This window comes from Schistocerca gregaria, chromosome 2 (genome assembly GCF_023897955.1).
Source record: "Schistocerca gregaria isolate iqSchGreg1 chromosome 2, iqSchGreg1.2, whole genome shotgun sequence".
NCBI lineage: Eukaryota > Metazoa > Arthropoda > Insecta > Orthoptera > Acrididae > Schistocerca > Schistocerca gregaria.
In genome coordinates this window covers 526414196-526432030 of record NC_064921.1, presented here as the reverse complement: position 1 = coordinate 526432030, position 17835 = coordinate 526414196, and the positions used below count along the sequence as shown (strand labels likewise).

The window sequence follows — 17835 nt, the reverse complement described above, 5'->3', positions numbered from 1 at the left end:
TATGACGTTGTTTCATACATGTTGCCTTGTATTAGTTCTACAATAATAAAGTGAAAACAACAGAAATTATTGACACACACACTTGCAATATTTCATTTTTAAGCAGTGGGAAATTTGTGTAACACCAATGACAAAAAATAACATATACCTTAGCCTTTGTTAGGAGAGATCCAAGGCCCCAGAATGTTCCTCCTCCAGTTGCTGTGCCTCCAATCCTCTCATAAGAATTGTCAGACTCCACCTGCATTAAAAATTCAAATATATACTGAAATCTGCCCTTAAAGAGCAAGAAATGCTGGTCAGGACAAATACATCTACCTAACTTTAATTATAACTATAGCCTCAATATGTCTGTTAGCAGTTGTGTAGCACACATTCAAAGACTAATATCATTTGCTCCATACTGTATGGTCAAATTCACAACAGTTACAGGAAGTTTCAAACATGTAGTGCCTGTATGAATCAATGCAATATAAGTAGCATTTTTACATCCATTTTAATTGAAAATTCTAATGACACCACAGTCTAACCTCAACTGTAAATATACTATACACCTCTTATTATGTTTGTAGAATTTTTGTAGTACTTGTAATGTTACCATTATGAAGAGACAATCCTTTTTCAGCAACTGACATGCACATAGTTTACTTTTCCCAAACTGACTAGAACACACACAGGATGAGCGACGAAAAATTTTTATTCTTTTAAGTGTATATGCATTTGATCCTTTCTTCAAGGCGTTTTAGAGCCAAATGAAATGAAGCATTAAACAATTGGAAATATTAGGCATTGTCTAACAGTACATCTATTCATTTATGAAAATTATTGCTACCAATGCACTGCAGTTTGAGAGTAACAGAAATATTCATCAATGCAAAACTAGAAGAAAAAATGATATCCACCTTTGCACCAGGGGGTAAAAAAAAAAAAAAAAAAAAAAAAAAAAAAAAAGAGTGAAATATTCAGCTATAAAATGCCTACCGAAATAATGTGTCTGACACACAGTAGATGTGTACATATACCCACTTGAAAGTGGAGATGAAAGATCCTAGCCAGTGACATCTATGTAAGCATCATGCAGGTGATATGCAGGAAGTTAGATGAGCATGTGGAACATTCTCCACAACAACTGCCACTATCCATATCACTTACAATGGATGCAGGCTTTATTACCTATGGACTTGCCTCCACAGTGACGGTTATCTCACTGGTTCATCACACAGGTTACCACAGTGCTCTGATTTCTATCACCCACCAGATTCACTGGTGAGGCTACCTTTAGAAGGGGTGGTATGGCTAACCTTCACAACATCCATCTGTGGGCTTTGGAGAATCCGCATAGTATGGTGGCAGCGAGAGAAAGATCTACACTGATTCATCCTCAATGGGTGGGTGGGGAATATTGATGACCACCTCATGGTACCAGCCATCCTTCTGCAATGCCTCATAATTGAGGCATATCTGCACTTCTTGCAGATGACCCCCTCCCCCTACCCTGCTGGTAGGCATGCTTTTGGAACTAGTAAAGGTAATGTGGTTATTGTGCTCCAGATCACTGCCCTCTTTGGGGTAAAGCTCGAAAACTAGTACAAACAGAACTTTCCTACTGGCCTGTTGTGTTCTCATTTGTGTTTTCAATCACTGAAACCTACAATGTCAAAGATATTTTATCCCAACCTTCTTGTGGGTGTATCTCCCTTGAAATGCACTTCCATCCATATGCCCATTTGACTGTTTCTGCTACTTATTCTCTCTGGGTTTGTTTCCAACAGGTTGTCCATATTTAGTAAAATCACTCTATAATGTTTACTGTGAATATGATCCATGGATAATGGAACTAAGCCACATAATCAATAGAAAAGTAGTTCAGTACTGTGCTGCATAGATGTTACTAATCAGAACCATGTAATTTAAACATAAGTGAACAAAGCGAACAATCACACAGTCCTGATGAGCAATTATGTCAGGTGCATCTCTAATATTCACATTTGTGGCATAACTGTAAGGGGCAGTCAAATAAAAACTGAACACCTGCCACAGTGGGACCATGGGATGCTTCCATTCAAATGTAATCACCACGCATTAAGACTTTTATCCCATTGGGAGACAAGACCATCAATTCCCATTTCATAGAATGCAGTCAGCTACTGACAGATCCACAACCACACCCATTCTTAATTTCCTTCTTCGACTGAAACTGATGACCAAGCATGTCTTTCTTCAAGTTGCCAAGGATGTGAAAATGACAGTGAAACAGCCAGGCTATACAGAGGATGTTGCATTGTTTCCCAACCAAATCACTAAAGCATAGCCTTCATCAGATTGACAGTGTGGGGGCACACAGTATTGTGCAACAGAACTATTCCCTCCCACAGCATATCTCGGTGTTTTGACTTCATGGCATGTCACACTTCCCGCAAAGTTTCTTTAAAGTGATGAGCATTGATTGCAGTTCCACACTTGAGGAACTAAATGAGCACAGGGCCCCAGAAGCCAAAGGAGGAGGTCATCATGACCTTACTGGAACTTGTGCAAACAGCTTTGGATTTGTAAAATTTAAAATTTTCCCGGCAAATCAACTGTTCAAAGAGATTTCGGGATTGCAGCTTTGGGTTTCTCTAGCGGAAGAGATGTGGAACATTTCCATTGTTGTAATTTGCCCTCACCCTGCATTGAATCATTCTGTTGCATGATAATGCCTGTCCCCACACTGCCAATAAAAGAAAGGCTAAGCTTCAGTGATTCGGGTGGGAATTGCTTCAACATCCTCAGTACAGCCCTGACCTTTAACTGGATGATTTTCACAACTTTGATGACCTAAGGAAATATGTGCGTTGACTTTGATTTGGATCAGATGAGGAAGTGCAAGATGGGGTACGGTTATGGATCCGTCAGCAGCAGGCTGCGGTCTATGAAACAAGAATTGATTGTCTCATCTCCCATTGGGATAAACGTCTTAACACATGGAGTGATTACTTTTGAATGGAACCATACTATGATCCTACTGTGACAGGGTTTTGGCTTTCATTTGACTGCCCCTCACACAACAGGAGACTGACTTATAATAATTATCACATGCAATTTCATAAAAATGGCATAATATAAACATATTTGTTAATTCAGTGAACAACAATGTGGCTCAGTGCCAAAGTTCTTTCCAAAAATAAAAGGCATCCATATCTCAGCATGAAGAAATTTTCAAATAATGACCCAAGAAAAAGTGATGAATCTTAACACAAAACAGGAAACAAAAACAACAACTCACACAAGCAAAATAATTAGGTGTCAGTGAAATAAAAGCCCTGATGGTTTGTCTGCTACAGATATGTTTTGAAAAACAGGGTTTACAATTTTATTTTTCTTGTGCTAACAACTAATACTGTACAGAGACAATTTTGAGCCAATAATGGATTTTATATGTGCAAGAGCATTATGTTTATTAATTTTTATTATTATTAACAGTATTATTATGCTAATTTTTTGAATATTGTTTAACTATAGCGTTCACGACAAACATCTTAGGAATATTTTTAATTTTACTTTGTCTGCAGTGGCCTATGGTCCAGTATTTAAATCGCAGAGGCAATTCCAAATTGAGTATGCACACACGTCGCACCTAGATCAGATTTTTTTCACATAGAAGCCATCAGCATATCAAATTTTAAAAGCTTCTCTGGTCAAGGAAAATAGTTAAAACTGTAAGCTGTGTTAGTATAGTTCTTTCTAACAGTGCTACTGAGCAACCCAATGGTGCTGCTTCTGACATTGTGGTATATACAGTATCTTTACATGGATCAAACATCTTTTACGCTAATTCAGGTGTTTTTAGTAGCTGCTCAACATAGCCAGGGCACCTAACATGCATTTTAAGTAATTCACAATTGCATCTTGGTGCAGTCTTAATTAAATAATAGTATGCCACAAAAAGGACAGGTGTCAATAAGTAGCGTGCATCAAACCAAGGTTCTCCCCTCTTATTGTTTCTGACTGGTCTTTCAGAGAGAGAGAGACACACACACACACACACACACACACACACACACACACACACACACACACACAGAGAGAGAGAGAGAGAGAGAGAGAGAGAGAGAGAGAGAGAGAGAGAGAGAGAGAGAGAATGGGTTGTATCACTATCACTTCTCCCCATTCCTGTTCCATTTGCGTATAGTGTGTGGGAATAAAATGTGATGATAAGCCCCCGTATGAGCTCTACTTTTCTAATTTTCCAGCATGCTCATTTCACAAGATTTATATGGGAAGAAATGGCATGTTTCCTACTTTTCTTTGAACACCCACTCTTGGAATTTTAACAGTAAACAACCCCATATTGTCCACTGCTTCGCTTGTATTTTCAGCCATTTGAATTTGATGAGCATCGCCATATCACTACCATGTTTGCTATATTAACCTATGACAAAACACACTACTTTTCTTGGGATCTTGTCAATTAATACTACCCATTAAGGGTTCCAGAAAGGTGAGTCATACTCAGTAATTGGTTGAATGAGTGTTTTGCACAACCCTTTTTTGTGGAAAAATTACATTTATCAGGGTTTCCTCCAAAGAATCTCAAACTGGCAAGTGCTTTTCCTGCAACCTAGTTTTATATTTCTGTTTCACTTAAAGTCACTCCATCCAGTTACTTCTGGGAACTACTAAATATTTTATGGCAGTTACCATTCCACAAAGTATGACATTTTATATACCATTTCGAGGCAACTGTGATTTCAAAATAGTTAAAATGTGTTATTTTTTGACACAATTACAACTATCTTTTCAAATTACTGGGTCCAATCATCTTAAATGGCCATCTTCATAGCTAAAAATAAAAATTAAAATCTTTATATAATTTACAATGTTACTTGTAAAACACATATGTGCTATAAAATAAAGATATAATAAAATTCACATACCCAATTCCTGCATGTAAGGGCTAACTTGACAGTATTCTGCTGCATTATATTTAATAAAATTGAAAATAGAAATCAAATAAAAATCCATCCACAATTGATGTCTATAGGTTACAAAATTGACAAGAATACTTCACATTTGTAAACATGTTTTGTTAAAAGGAGTTGCAGAAACATTGTCTAAATTTTCATTACTTCAGTATTATAAAATGCATGATTGATCTCCTGCCGAATTAAAAGCTGCCCAATGAGCAACCAAAACCTGTTTCTATGATGTGCCAGGCTTTCTGCTGAAGCCTGCGAGACTTGACTACAACGTAAACAAACCAACAGTCAAAGATGTAGTGCCCTCTAGCGGACATTGGCAACTCTACATCATATTTAAGGAATTTTTATACGGGAGCACTGTGAATCACCAAAACAAAAAAAGTATCTCAAGTGTGGTCACACAAAGATTGTGCTTGCTGTGTTCTTTGAATTTAATGGAATAGTATATCATGAGTCCTTGGCGCAAGGTCAAACAATTACCGCAGAGTTCCGTTGCACCAATTTGTGAGAAATAAAATGCATCATCTAACTTTATAGTTAAACAATCCATTGCTTTTGCAGCACAAAAATGCACCTGCTCACATTTTACAGCTTATTTGTAAATTTTTGTTCCAAATCAGTACCATAATGATGTGTCCGAGTCCATACTCAAAGCTCCCAAAAATAAAGAAAACCTTAAAGGGGCATTATTTTATAAGCATAGATAAGATGAAAAGCATATCACTGAGAGAGCTAAAAGCTATATCAAAGATCAAGTTTCAAAAATGTTTCATGTATCAGGGCAGGTGTGTGTGTAAATAACCAAAGTGGGCTATTTTGAAAGGGATAAAATGTAGTAAATAAAAATTCTTTTGGAAAAACAAAAAATCCTGTAATTTTTTTAACACACCTCATACTATTGTCACGAACCTCTCTTTGCTTTTATAGCATCTTTTTAACACGGTTAACAAAATATGATGAGCCTTTCTCAACCCCCCAGCCCCACTGCCCACCCTCAACACATACATTGTGCAATACTTTTGAATTATACTGGTTGATAGTCTTTATCTTCATCCCTTGAGATTAATGCCTGCTGTTAACTGCTTGGATAATTCTGCTTATTTATTTTCTCCAACTGAACACAAAATTTTAACTAAGTACAAGTTCTTGTCACACATACTGAACACCATGGATAGTCTCAGTATGGAGAGAGTCAAATAATAACCACAGAATAGAAAAAACAGAATTTGGCATGTGCTTCTCTGCAGTGCTTCGAGCAACAACACAGTCATTTATATTACATTTACTTCACTTTTAAATTACATTTAAAATGGTGATCACCATTCAACAGTGCTGTAATACTTCCCTCTTTCCTTAAGTTATGAAATGGTTTTAATTTTAAACTAAGAAAGATGCATATTTCAAAAGAAAAAAACTGAAAGTACAGACAATTGTTGGCAAAACTGAGGTTTCAAGTCAATTACATAAACATTATTACCATTATTGACTTGAAACAGACACTATGCACAAATACAAGAGTGAAATTTATATAGCTTAACACCAGTACTAGTATGATAAGGAAAGAAAACAGAATATTGGGCTAATATTTTTTTTAGACTTTTGTGAAATGAGAAGAATATATTTAAAAATCTTTCTTTACAAAAAAGGGACTTTTCTACTTTCCTGACTTACTTTCATGATGCTAACTCCTGAGCCAATATTAACCAAGAGATACGGAAAGATATTTGGGTCCGCATTTTGAAACTTGTACTCAGGATTGCCATGGCGGTGGTATTCAAATGCTTCATCTGTAATGTTCTTCAGTAAGAAATTGCACCCCTTGATCAAGCAGCTCATCTCATCCTCTTTGTCAACTCTAACAAGAAGTTTTTCAGTGCAACAGAGTTAGTCATTTTTTTTAAAAAAAATCTGAGTGTTATTGGTTTTAAAAGTACAAAGTTTGCAGTACAAAATCTAAGGCTTATTTTACAATAAATTTTACAAAAGTTAAAATACTTACGAAAGACCCAGTTTTTGTTGAAGAAGTTCTGTGTACTTATAAGCTCCTCCACCAGTAGCTTTTATGGTTTTTCCGACCATATTTTCTCTGCTATTAACCAAATTAGCTTCAATAAAATTCAAACAATTTTCAATGTATTTTGTTTCAAATTTAATGAAGTGCAATCTAGCTCCTTCCGATACCTCATATAATCGATGCTCCTACAAAGAGAAAACCATAATCAATAAAGCACTAGCTGTAACACTAAATTTCAAAAAGGCAGCAAGCACTACTTAACTCCTTACTAATACCAGTGAGCCAAACTGGAAAATCAGTGTGTGCTTTTAGCATCATTTTTTTCTTTTACTAATACAGAATTTTTGTTTTCCAAAACATAAGCAAAAAGCTAGTTTGATTTCTGGCACACCATGCACGTAAGGTGCAATATCTAGCAGTTCTGTGTTTTTTTTTACTACTACTACTACTACTACTACTACTACTACTACATGACACGACATAACTACACATACTTTACTTTTGCTGTCCAATAGCACACAAGCTACTTCAATACTTCTTTAATCATGCAGTATGGAACATTTTCGAAAGAGATTCTATCTTTATACATACAGAAATGAACTTTAAAATTCACACAATTGACAAAGCATCAATCCACCCTTCAACTGTGGAAATTTGCATCATTGTTGACCTCCCAATAACGATAAGTGCTTAACATTCACTAATTCGTGTGTGAATAAGGCCTGAAAATGTTTCAAAATGTCTCATACTGCATGTGTAGTGGAGTACTGATGTGGACTGCGTGTCACTGGCCAGGATGAGTTATATCATGTCATACAGTACTTGTAAAGAAACAATGAACTGTTATATGTTGCACCTTACATGCAATGTATGCCAGGAATGTACCAAAACATTTATTTCTTACGTTCTGCAAAATAAAACTTCTTTTCACAATTGCTTGTCAATATGGTCCGTCAGTAGGACAAGGGAGAGAAGGAAACATAGTAGGTGATTATGGATTGGGGCTAAGAAATGAAAGAGGAAGCCGTCTGGTAGAATTTTGCACAGAGCATAACTTAATCATAGCTAACACTTGGTTCAAGAATCATAAAAGAAGGTTGTATACATGGAAGAATCCTGGAGATACTAAAAGGTATCAGATAGATTATATAATGGTAAGACAGAGATTTAGGAATCAGGTTTTAAATTGTAGGACATTTCCAGGGGCAGATGTGGACTCTGACCACAATCTATTGGTTATGACCTGTAGGTTAAAACTGAAGAAACTGCAAAAAGGTGGGAATTTAAGGAGATGGGACCTGGATAAACTGAAAGAACCAGAGGTTGTACAGAGTTTCAGGGAGAGCATAAGGGAACAATTGACAGAAATGGGGGAAAGAAATACAGTAGAAGAAGAATGGGTAGCTCTGAGGGATGAACTAGTGAAGGCAGCAGAGGATCAAGTAGGTAAAAAGACGAGGGCTAGTAGAAATCCTTGGGTAACAGAAGAAATATTGAATTTAATTGATGAAAGGAGAAAATATAAAAATGCAGTAAATGAAGCAGGCAAAAAGGAATACAAACATCTCAAAAATGAGATCGACAGGAAGAGCAGGGATGGCTAGAGGACAAATGTAAGGATGTAGAAGCTTATCTCACTAGGGGTAAGATAGATACTGCCTACAGGAAAATTAAAGAGACCTTTGGTGAAAAGAGAACCACTTGTATGAATATCAAGAGCTCAGATGGAAACCCAGTTCTAAGCAAAGATGGGAAAGCAGAAAGGTGGAAGGAGTATATAGAGGGTCTATGCAAGGGCGATGTACTTCAGGACAATATTATGGAAATGGAAGAGGATGTAGATGAAGATGAAATGGGAGATACGATACTGCGTGAAGAGTTTGACAGAGCACTGAAAGACCTGAGTCGAAACAAGGCCCCCGGGGTGGACAACATTCCATTGGAACTACTGGCAGCCTTGGGAGAGCCAGTCCTGACAAAACTGTACCATCTGGTGAGCAAGATGTATGAAACAGGCGAAATACCCTCAGACTTCAAGAAGAATATAATAATTCCAATCCCAAAGAAAGCAGGAGTTGACAGATGTGAAAATTACCAAACAATCAGTTTAATAAGCCACAGCTGCAAAATACTAACTCGAATTCCTTACAGACGAATGGAAAAACTAGTAGAAGCAGACCTCGGGGAAGATCAGTTTGGATTCCGTAGAAATACTGGAACACGTGAGGCAATACTGACCTTACGACTTATCTTAGAAGAAAGATTAAGAAAAGGCAAACCTACGTTTCTAGCATTTGTAGACCTAGAGAAAGCTTTTGATAATGTTGACTGGAATACTCTCTTTCAAAATCTGAAGGTGGCAGGGGTAAAATACAGGGAGCGAAAGGCTATTTACAATTTGTACAGAAACCAGATGGCAGTCATAAGAGTCGAGGGGCATGAAAGGGAAGCAGTGGTTGGGAAAGGAGTGAGACAGGGTTGTAGCCTCTCCCCGATGTTATTCAATCTGTATATTGAGCAAGCAGTAAAGGAAACAAAAGAAAAATTTGGAGTAGGTATTAAAATTCATGGAGAAGAAATAAAAACTTTGAGGTTCGCCGATGACATTGTAATTCTGTCAGAGACGGCAAAGGACTTGGAAGAGCAGTTGAACGGAATGGACAATGTCTTGAAAGAAGGATATAAGATGAACATCAACAAAAGCAAAACGAGGATAATGGAATGTAGTCAAATTAAATCGGGTGATGCTGAGGGAATTAGATTAGGAAATGAGACACTTAAAGTAGTAAAGGAGTTTTGCTATTTAGGAAGTAAAATAACTGATGATGGTCGAAGTAGAGAGGATATAAAATGTAGACTGGCAATGGCAAGGAAAGCGTTTCTCAAGAAGAGAAATTTGTTAACATCGAATATAGATTTATGTATCAGGAAGTCGTTTATGAAAGTATTTGTTTGGAGTGTAGCCATGTATGGAAGTGAAACATGGACGGTAACTAGTTTGGACAAGAAGAGAATAGAAGCTTTCGAAATGTGGTGCTATAGAAGAATGCTGAAGATTAGATGGGTAGATCACGTAACTAATGAGGAGGTATTGAATAGGATTGGGGAGAAGAGAAGTTTGTGGCACAACTTGACTAGAAGAAGGGATTGGTTGGTAGGACATGTTTTGAGGCATCAAGGGATCACAAATTTAGCATTGGAGGGCAGCGTGGAGGGTAAAAATCGTAGAGGGAGACCAAGAGATGAATACACTAAGCAGATTCAGAAGGATGAAGGTTGCAGTAGGTACTGGGAGATGAAGCAGATTGCACAGGATAGAGTAGCATGGAGAGCTGCATCAAACCAGTCTCAGGACTGAAGACATCATCAACAACAACAACATGGTCTACTAACCTCAAAAACTACAGTACTGGCCATTAAAGTTGCTACACCACGAAGATGACGTGCTACAGATGCGAAATTAACCGACTGGAAGAAGATGCTATGATATGAAAATGATTAGCTTTTCAGAGCATTCACACAAGGTTGGTGCTGGCGGCGACACCTACAACATGCTGACATGAGGAAAGTTTCCAACTGATTTCTCATACAGAAACAACAGTTGACCGGTGTTGCCTGGTGAAACGTTGTTATGATGCCTCGTGTAAGGAGGAGAAATGCGTACCATCATGTTTCCAACTTTGATAAAGGTTGTATTGTAGCCTATCGCGATTGCGGTTTATCGTATCGCGACATTGCTGCTCGCGTTGGTCGAAACCCAATGACTGTTAGCAGAATATGGAATCGGTGGGTTCAGGAGGGTAATACGGTACGTCGTGCTGGATCACAACGGCCTCGTATCACTAGCAGTCGAGATGTCACGCATGTTCTCCGCATGGCTGTAACGGACCATGCAGCCACGTCTCGATCCCTGAGTCAACAAAAGGGGACGTTGGCAAGACAATAACCATCTGCATGAACAGTTTGACAATGTTTGCAGCAGCATGGACTATCAGCTCCAAGACCATGGCTGCGGTTATCCTTAACGCTGCATCACAGACAGGAATGCCTGCAATGGTGTACTCAATAACGAACCTGGGTGCACGAATGGCAAAGCGTAATTTTTTCAGATGAATCCAGGTTCTGTTTACAGCATCACCATGGTCACATCCGTGTTTGGCGACATCGTGGTGAATGCACATTGGAAGTGTGTATTCATAATCGCCATACTGGCGTATCACCCGGCATGATGGTATGGTCTGCCATTCATTACACGTCTCGGTCACCTCTTGTTTGCATTGACGGCACTTTGAACAGTGGATGTTACATTTCAGATGTGTTATGACCCGTGGCTCTACCCTTCATTCCATCCCTGCGAAACCCTACATTACAGCGGGATAATGCACGACCGCTAGTTGCAGGTCCTGTACGGGCCTCTCTGAAAACAGAAAATGTTCAACTGCTGCCCTGGCCAGCACATTCTCCAGATCTCTCAACAATTGAAAACATCTGGTCAATGGTGGCCAACCAACTGGCTCATCACGATATGCCACAATATGCTTGATGAACTGTGTTATCATGTTGAAGCTGCATGGGCAGCTGTACCTGTACACGCCATCGAAGCTCTGTTTGACTCAATTCCCAGGCATATCAAGGCTGTTATTACGGCCAGATGTGGTTGTTGTGGGTACTGATTTCTCAGGATCCGTGCACCCAAATTGGGTGAAAATGTAATCACATTTCAGTTCTAGTATAATATACACTCCTGGAAATGGAAAAAAGAACACATTGACACCGGTGTGTCAGACCCACCATACTTGCTCCAGACACTGCGAGAGGCCTGTACAAGCAATGATCACACGCACGGCACAGCGGACACACCAGGAACCGTGGTGTTGGCCGTCGAATGGCGCTAGCATTTGTGCACCGCCGCCGTCAGTGTCAGCCAGTTTGCCGTGGCATACGGAGCTCCATCGCAGTCTTTAACACTGGTAGCATGCCGTGACAGCGTGGACGTGAACCGTATGTGCAGTTGACGGACTTTGAGCAAGGGCGTATAGTGGGCATGCGGGAGGCCGGGTGGACGTACCGCCGAAATGCTCAACATGTGGGGCGTGAGGTCTCCACAGTACATCGATGTTGTCGCCAGTGGTCGGCGGAAGGTGCACGTGCCCGTCGACCTGGGACCAGACCGCAGCGACGCACGGATGCACGCCAAGACCGTAGGATCCTACGCAGTGCCGTAGGGGACCGCACCGCCACTTCCCAGCAAATTAGGGACACTGTTGCTCCTGGGGTATCGGCGAGGACCATTCGCAACCGTCTCCATGAAGCTGGGCTACTGTCCCACACACCGTTAGGCCGTCTTCCGCTCACGCCCCAACATCGTGCAGCCCGCCTCCAGTGGTGTCGCGACAGGCGTGAATGGAGGGACGAATGGAGACGAGTCGTCTTCATCGATTAGAGTCGCTTCTGCCTTGGTGCCAATGATGGTCGTACGCGTGTTTGGCCCCGTGCAGGTGAGCGCCACAATCAGGACTGCATACGACTGAGACACACAGGGCCAACACCCCGCATCATGGTGTGGGGAGCGATCTCCTACACTGTCCGTACACCTCTGGTGATCGTCGAGAGGACACTGAATAGTGCACGGTACATCCAAACCGTCATCGAACCCATCGTTCTACCATTCCTAGACCGGCAAGAGAACTTGCTGTTCCAACAGGACAATGCACGTCCGCATGTATCCCGTGCCACCCAACGTGCTCTAGAAGGTGTAAGTCAACTACCCTGGCCAGCAAGATCTCCGGATCTGTCCCCCATTGAGCATGTTTGGGACTGGATGAAGCGTCATCTCACGCGGTCTGCACGTCCAGCACGAACGCTGGTCCAACTGAGGCGCCAGGTGGAAATGGCATGGCAAGCCATTCCACAGGACTACATCCAGCATCTCTACGATCGTCTCCATGGGAGAATAGCAGCCTGCATTGCTGCGAAAGGTGGATATACACTGTACTAGTGCCGACATTGTGCATGCTCTGTTGCCTGTGTCTATGTGCCTGTGGTTCTGTCAGTGTGATCATGTGATTTATCTGACCCCAGGAATGTGTCAATAAAGTTTCCCCTTCCTGGGACAATGAATTCACGGTGTTCTTATTTCAATTTCCAGGAGTGTATTTGTCCAATGAATACCCCTGTATAATCTGCATTTCTTCTTGGTGTAGCAATTTTAATGGCCAGTAGTGTAATACACAAAGCATTTTCACAAAAAGAAAATAAGACTTAAGGCATAAAGGGGTTAAAACAAAGCATCACATGGTCTTAATGATAGCGACTAAAACATTACATGTGAAGTCAAATTCATTAACAAAGGTAGTGCTCTTGTCCAAAATAAAATAAACTTATAAACAAATACATTTTAATTCAATACTGCTTAAAATTCTGGCGCTGAGGAGTCAAGCTTAGAAAAAAAATGGCTAAATCCCATTAAGGAATTAGAGAAACTAAGTTTGGAGCAACTGCAATGAAAAATAATATTGTTTCTTTGACAAGAATTAAGAAGCTGAGGCTTGTTAAACTGCTAATGAAAGAAATAATATTATGAGAAGGAAAGTTGCTGAGTCGCAGATACGCACACAAAAAGACTCTCACAATTAAATCTTTTAAAGTTTCAGTTGCCTGAGACTTTGTGTGTGTGTGTGTGTGTGTGTGTGTGTGTGTGTGTGTGTGTGTGTAGGGGGGGGGGGGGGGGGGTGGCATGCGCGCACTCCGCTATATAGTGAGTAGCAACTTTCCTTCTCGTAATACTGTAACATTCCATACTGGATTTTTCATTGTTTGCCAATGAAAGAAATTAAACATAAATGTTACACTAGTTGAGATTAGGAATAAACTTGCCTCTGGCATAAAACGATCTTCAGTTTGTTTTTATCGTGTCAGCTGAACTGAGCACCATTTTTGCAGTTAGAGGCAAATTTAGTCCTAATCTCAACTTATCATATAACTGTGTTCAATCATTGATAAAAAAAGTTTATACATATTATGCTAGTGTTGTGGCTCACAGCCCTGTGCTAGCTTTTTTTTTAAATTTCATTTCATTTAAGCTAATTATACATTCAAAACAACTCTCATTAGGTGCCATAAAACAGTGTACACGACTCTAGATCTTCCCAGCCCACAATAATCTGAGAAAATTACTGAAATCTGAACTTGGAACTTAAATGTCAGAGGTCATTAAAATTGATCACTGAATTACAGAAGCAGTCAAACTAATCAGGACATGAAAGAACAAAATATATAATTCAGAATGATGGATCTGGAAGCATTATAAACCAATTCAAGAAGTTATCAACACTGTGTGAAATTCAACAGAGCTTCATAATACATTTACAATTTGTAATAAACTGTCTACAGTAACAGAGGAATGGAATGGGAATGATATTAGATAGAGAGCTACATCATGGGTCTGGGAGGAAGAGGAAAAAAAGAGGGAGGAGGAGGAGGAGGAGGAGGAGGAGGAGGAGGAGGAGGAGGAGGTAGGGAGGGATTTGGAGAGGGAGTGAGTGTGTGCATCGAGTGGATGGTATGCTAGAAAGATGGCACTGAAAAAGTGTGTTACGTGGGTTACAAAACTGAGAGGCAGCCTTAAGCATGGATGTAGGAGTAATGAGAAGAAATTGTCTATGTCTCCCTGTGTAAAGTTCTAAAAAAGAGAGGTTGGAGAACATTTTGCCATTTCCTAGGACTTCACAATTCCTTTGGATCAACAATCTTCTCGCCAGTTCAGTATGGCCAGCCACAAATTTCTCTTTTGAGTCAACTTCTTCATCTCAGAGAGCACTTGTACATTAGAGCCTCAGTTATTTGCTAGATGTGTTCCAATCTCTGTCTTCCCCTACAGTTTTTACCCTCTAAAGCACCCTCTAGTGCCACGGGAGTTATTCAATGAAGTCTTAACACATGTCCCATCGTCCCGCCCTTTCTTGTTGATGATGTTTTCCATATGTTCCTTTCCTTACTGATTCTGTAGATAACCTCATCATTCCTTATCTTATCAGTCCACATCCTTTTATACCACCACATCTCAAATGCTTCAGTTCTCTACTTTTCAGTATTCCCACAATATTCACTACCATACAGTGCTGTGATCTGCACATACATTCTTAGAAACTTAGCCTTCAGATTTAGGTCAACATATGATCTCAGCTAGCATCTCTTTTCCTTGGATGCCCCCTTTGTCTGTGTGCTGATCTGCTATTTGTGTTGTTCTTGCTTCATATGTCACTTTGCACCGAACATAGCAGAATCCATTAACTTCGTCTACTTTGTGGTACCCAATTTTTTATGTTAAGTTTATCACTAATCTCATTTCTGCTACTCATCACTCTCGCCTCTCTTTGGTTTACTCTTCTACCATATTCTGTACTCATTTGACAATTCATTCCAGTCAACACATTCTGTAATTCTTCTTCACTTTCACTGATGATACAAATGTTACCAGTGGATCTTATCATTCACATCCTTTAACGATGAATTTTAATCCGCTCCTGAACTTTTCTTTTATTTCCATCATAGGTAGAATGTCAGTGGGAAAAGTCTACATCTCTGTCTTACACTATTTTTAATATGAGCACTTCATTCTTTGTTTTCCATTCTTACATTTTCCTCATTGTTCTTGAACATTGTGAATTATCCATCTTTCGCTATAGGTTACTCCTACTTTTCTCAGAATTTCATACATCTTGCAATATTTCTCCTTTTTTAAATGCTGTTTCCAGGGTGACATAATCCTATGAACTTGTCTCGATTTTTCTTAAGTCTTGTCGACATTATCAATCACATCATCAGAATTGCCTCTCTGGTGCCTGTACCTTTCAGAAAGCCAAACTGATTGTCATCTAACATACCACTGACTTTTTTGCAATTCCTATTAATTTCATTCCTAAGTAAAGTTGTGTGTTCCTAAATTTCCCTGAACATTATTTTACTTCCTTGTTTCAATCAATCACTTTAAGTATTTCTTCCGTTAAACCAAATTTCTTCAGGAAACTTCAAACGCATCTCATCATTCCTCAGTACTTCAGTATCTCACATCTTCGTACACTGGTTCTCCCAGATGAGTCTCTTAAGCTTCAACCTTCTCTAAATAACTTAAGTGTGATCCAAGACTGGCTGCTCGTGGGCACACCTTACAATCCAATATCTGATTTCAGTCTTTCTCTCTGACCATGATGTAATCTAACTGGAATCTTTTCATATCTCCAGCTCTTTTCCAAGAATAATTCCTCCTTTTGTGATTCCTGAATAGTGTAGTCATCATTACTAGCTGCAACTTATTGCAGAACTCAATTAGCTTTTCACATCATCTCATTCCTACTACCAGGCTCATATTCTCCCATAGCTCTCTTCCAAATGTTCACCTACTACCACATTCCAATCCCTCAAGATTATTGGATTATCTCATTTTACATACTGAATTACCCATTCAGTACCCTCATATGCTTCCTGTCTTAATCTTTAATTTGTGACACTGGCATGTAAAGCTGAACTGCTGTTGTTGGCATTGGTTTTCTGTTGATTCTGAAGAGAACAACCGTATCACTAAACCACTGAACTATTCACAGTAACTCACTCTCTGCCCTCCTCTCCTGTTTATAATAAATCCTATTTCCACTGTATCACTTTCTGCTGGTGTTGATATTACCTTATATTTATTTGCCCAGAAATCACTATTTTTGCCATTTCAACGTCACTGATTCCCACTATATCTGGACAGAGCCTTTGCATCTCTCTTTTCAAATTTTCTAGCTTCCCTACAACACACAAACTTCTGACATTCAACACTCTGACTTTCAGTATGTTATCCTTGTCTTGGTTATTCATTCTTTTTATCTCCACCTTGGCAGCCCCTCTCAAACATCTAAATGAGGGACTAATCCAGAATTTTTTTTCAATGGAGAGATCAACATGACACTTTTTTCAGTTACACAGTGCATGTCATTTGGATATACACTGTGTGTTTCCATTGTCTTCTGCCTCCTCATGCTGATGATCACTGATGATTCTTCTGCCTTTTAGGAGCAATTTCCCACCCCAAGGGCAAGAGTTTGTCCTGAAACTCCACCCACTCCTCCACATTCTTTGACAAGACTGTTGGCAGAAAAAGAATGACTCCTTATACCAAATGTCTTCTGCCACTACTGCTGATGATTTCTATGCAAAATTTAGGCTGTGGCTGGGTTCAAACCCATGATCCAGGACATTTTGATAACCAGTCAAGATGTTACCCAAGATCATAGGCCCACCTTCCGTTTAAGTACTTTTATATCTAGATCACCTTAGACAGAACTGAAACTGATTCAAAGAAGTCATGCTTTTTTATAATGCCATGTACTATTCGAGTAATCTGCTTTATTCGTTTATCACTTCTTATAGTTTTCCCTGTCCTAACCATACTGGTTGTTTTCACTTCACACACATCACTTTTATTTACAAAGCATCGCAGTAGTTACTAAAAAAATATGATATCCATGTTATTTACAGGTTAAAAACAGTTTTTCTTTATAAATTATGCACGTAACTTACTTATGGTGTTCTTCCTTTTTTCTACATGTTCTGGAGTCAACTGCTTTCTCATAGTTTCACAGACTGAAGTCAGAGGGGAAAAAAAAAACCACCCTTGGTTTCACTTTCAGCTTGTATGATTTTTCAACTTTTATGATCTGTTTTTCCTCATTTTGTTGTTTATACTTAAGTTTTGTAAAACTTCAGGATAAATGTAGTTTGTTGTTTGTTTTGTTCTACATTCAGCACAGTGTTTCTGTGTGTTCATTTGTCAGGTAATGAGGATTGTCAACACTGTCAACAGTGTTTTTTTTTGTG

General features: G+C 39.3%; 1 protein-coding gene across 2 annotated transcripts in view; it reads right to left on the bottom strand.

Annotated features, from left to right (window-relative positions):
* The window catches only part of LOC126330384 (4'-phosphopantetheine phosphatase), a 156530-nt gene that overhangs the window by 111108 nt on the left and 27587 nt on the right, over positions 1 to 17835 (bottom strand). For both annotated transcript variants that reach the window (XM_049996354.1, XM_049996353.1), the window contains exons 3-5: positions 6961 to 7160; positions 6633 to 6816; positions 149 to 241 (exon numbers count right to left, since the gene is read on the bottom strand). In XM_049996354.1, the coding sequence (XP_049852311.1) occupies positions 149 to 241; positions 6633 to 6816; positions 6961 to 7160 (477 nt within the window). The remainder of the gene's footprint in view (positions 1 to 148; positions 242 to 6632; positions 6817 to 6960; positions 7161 to 17835) is intronic.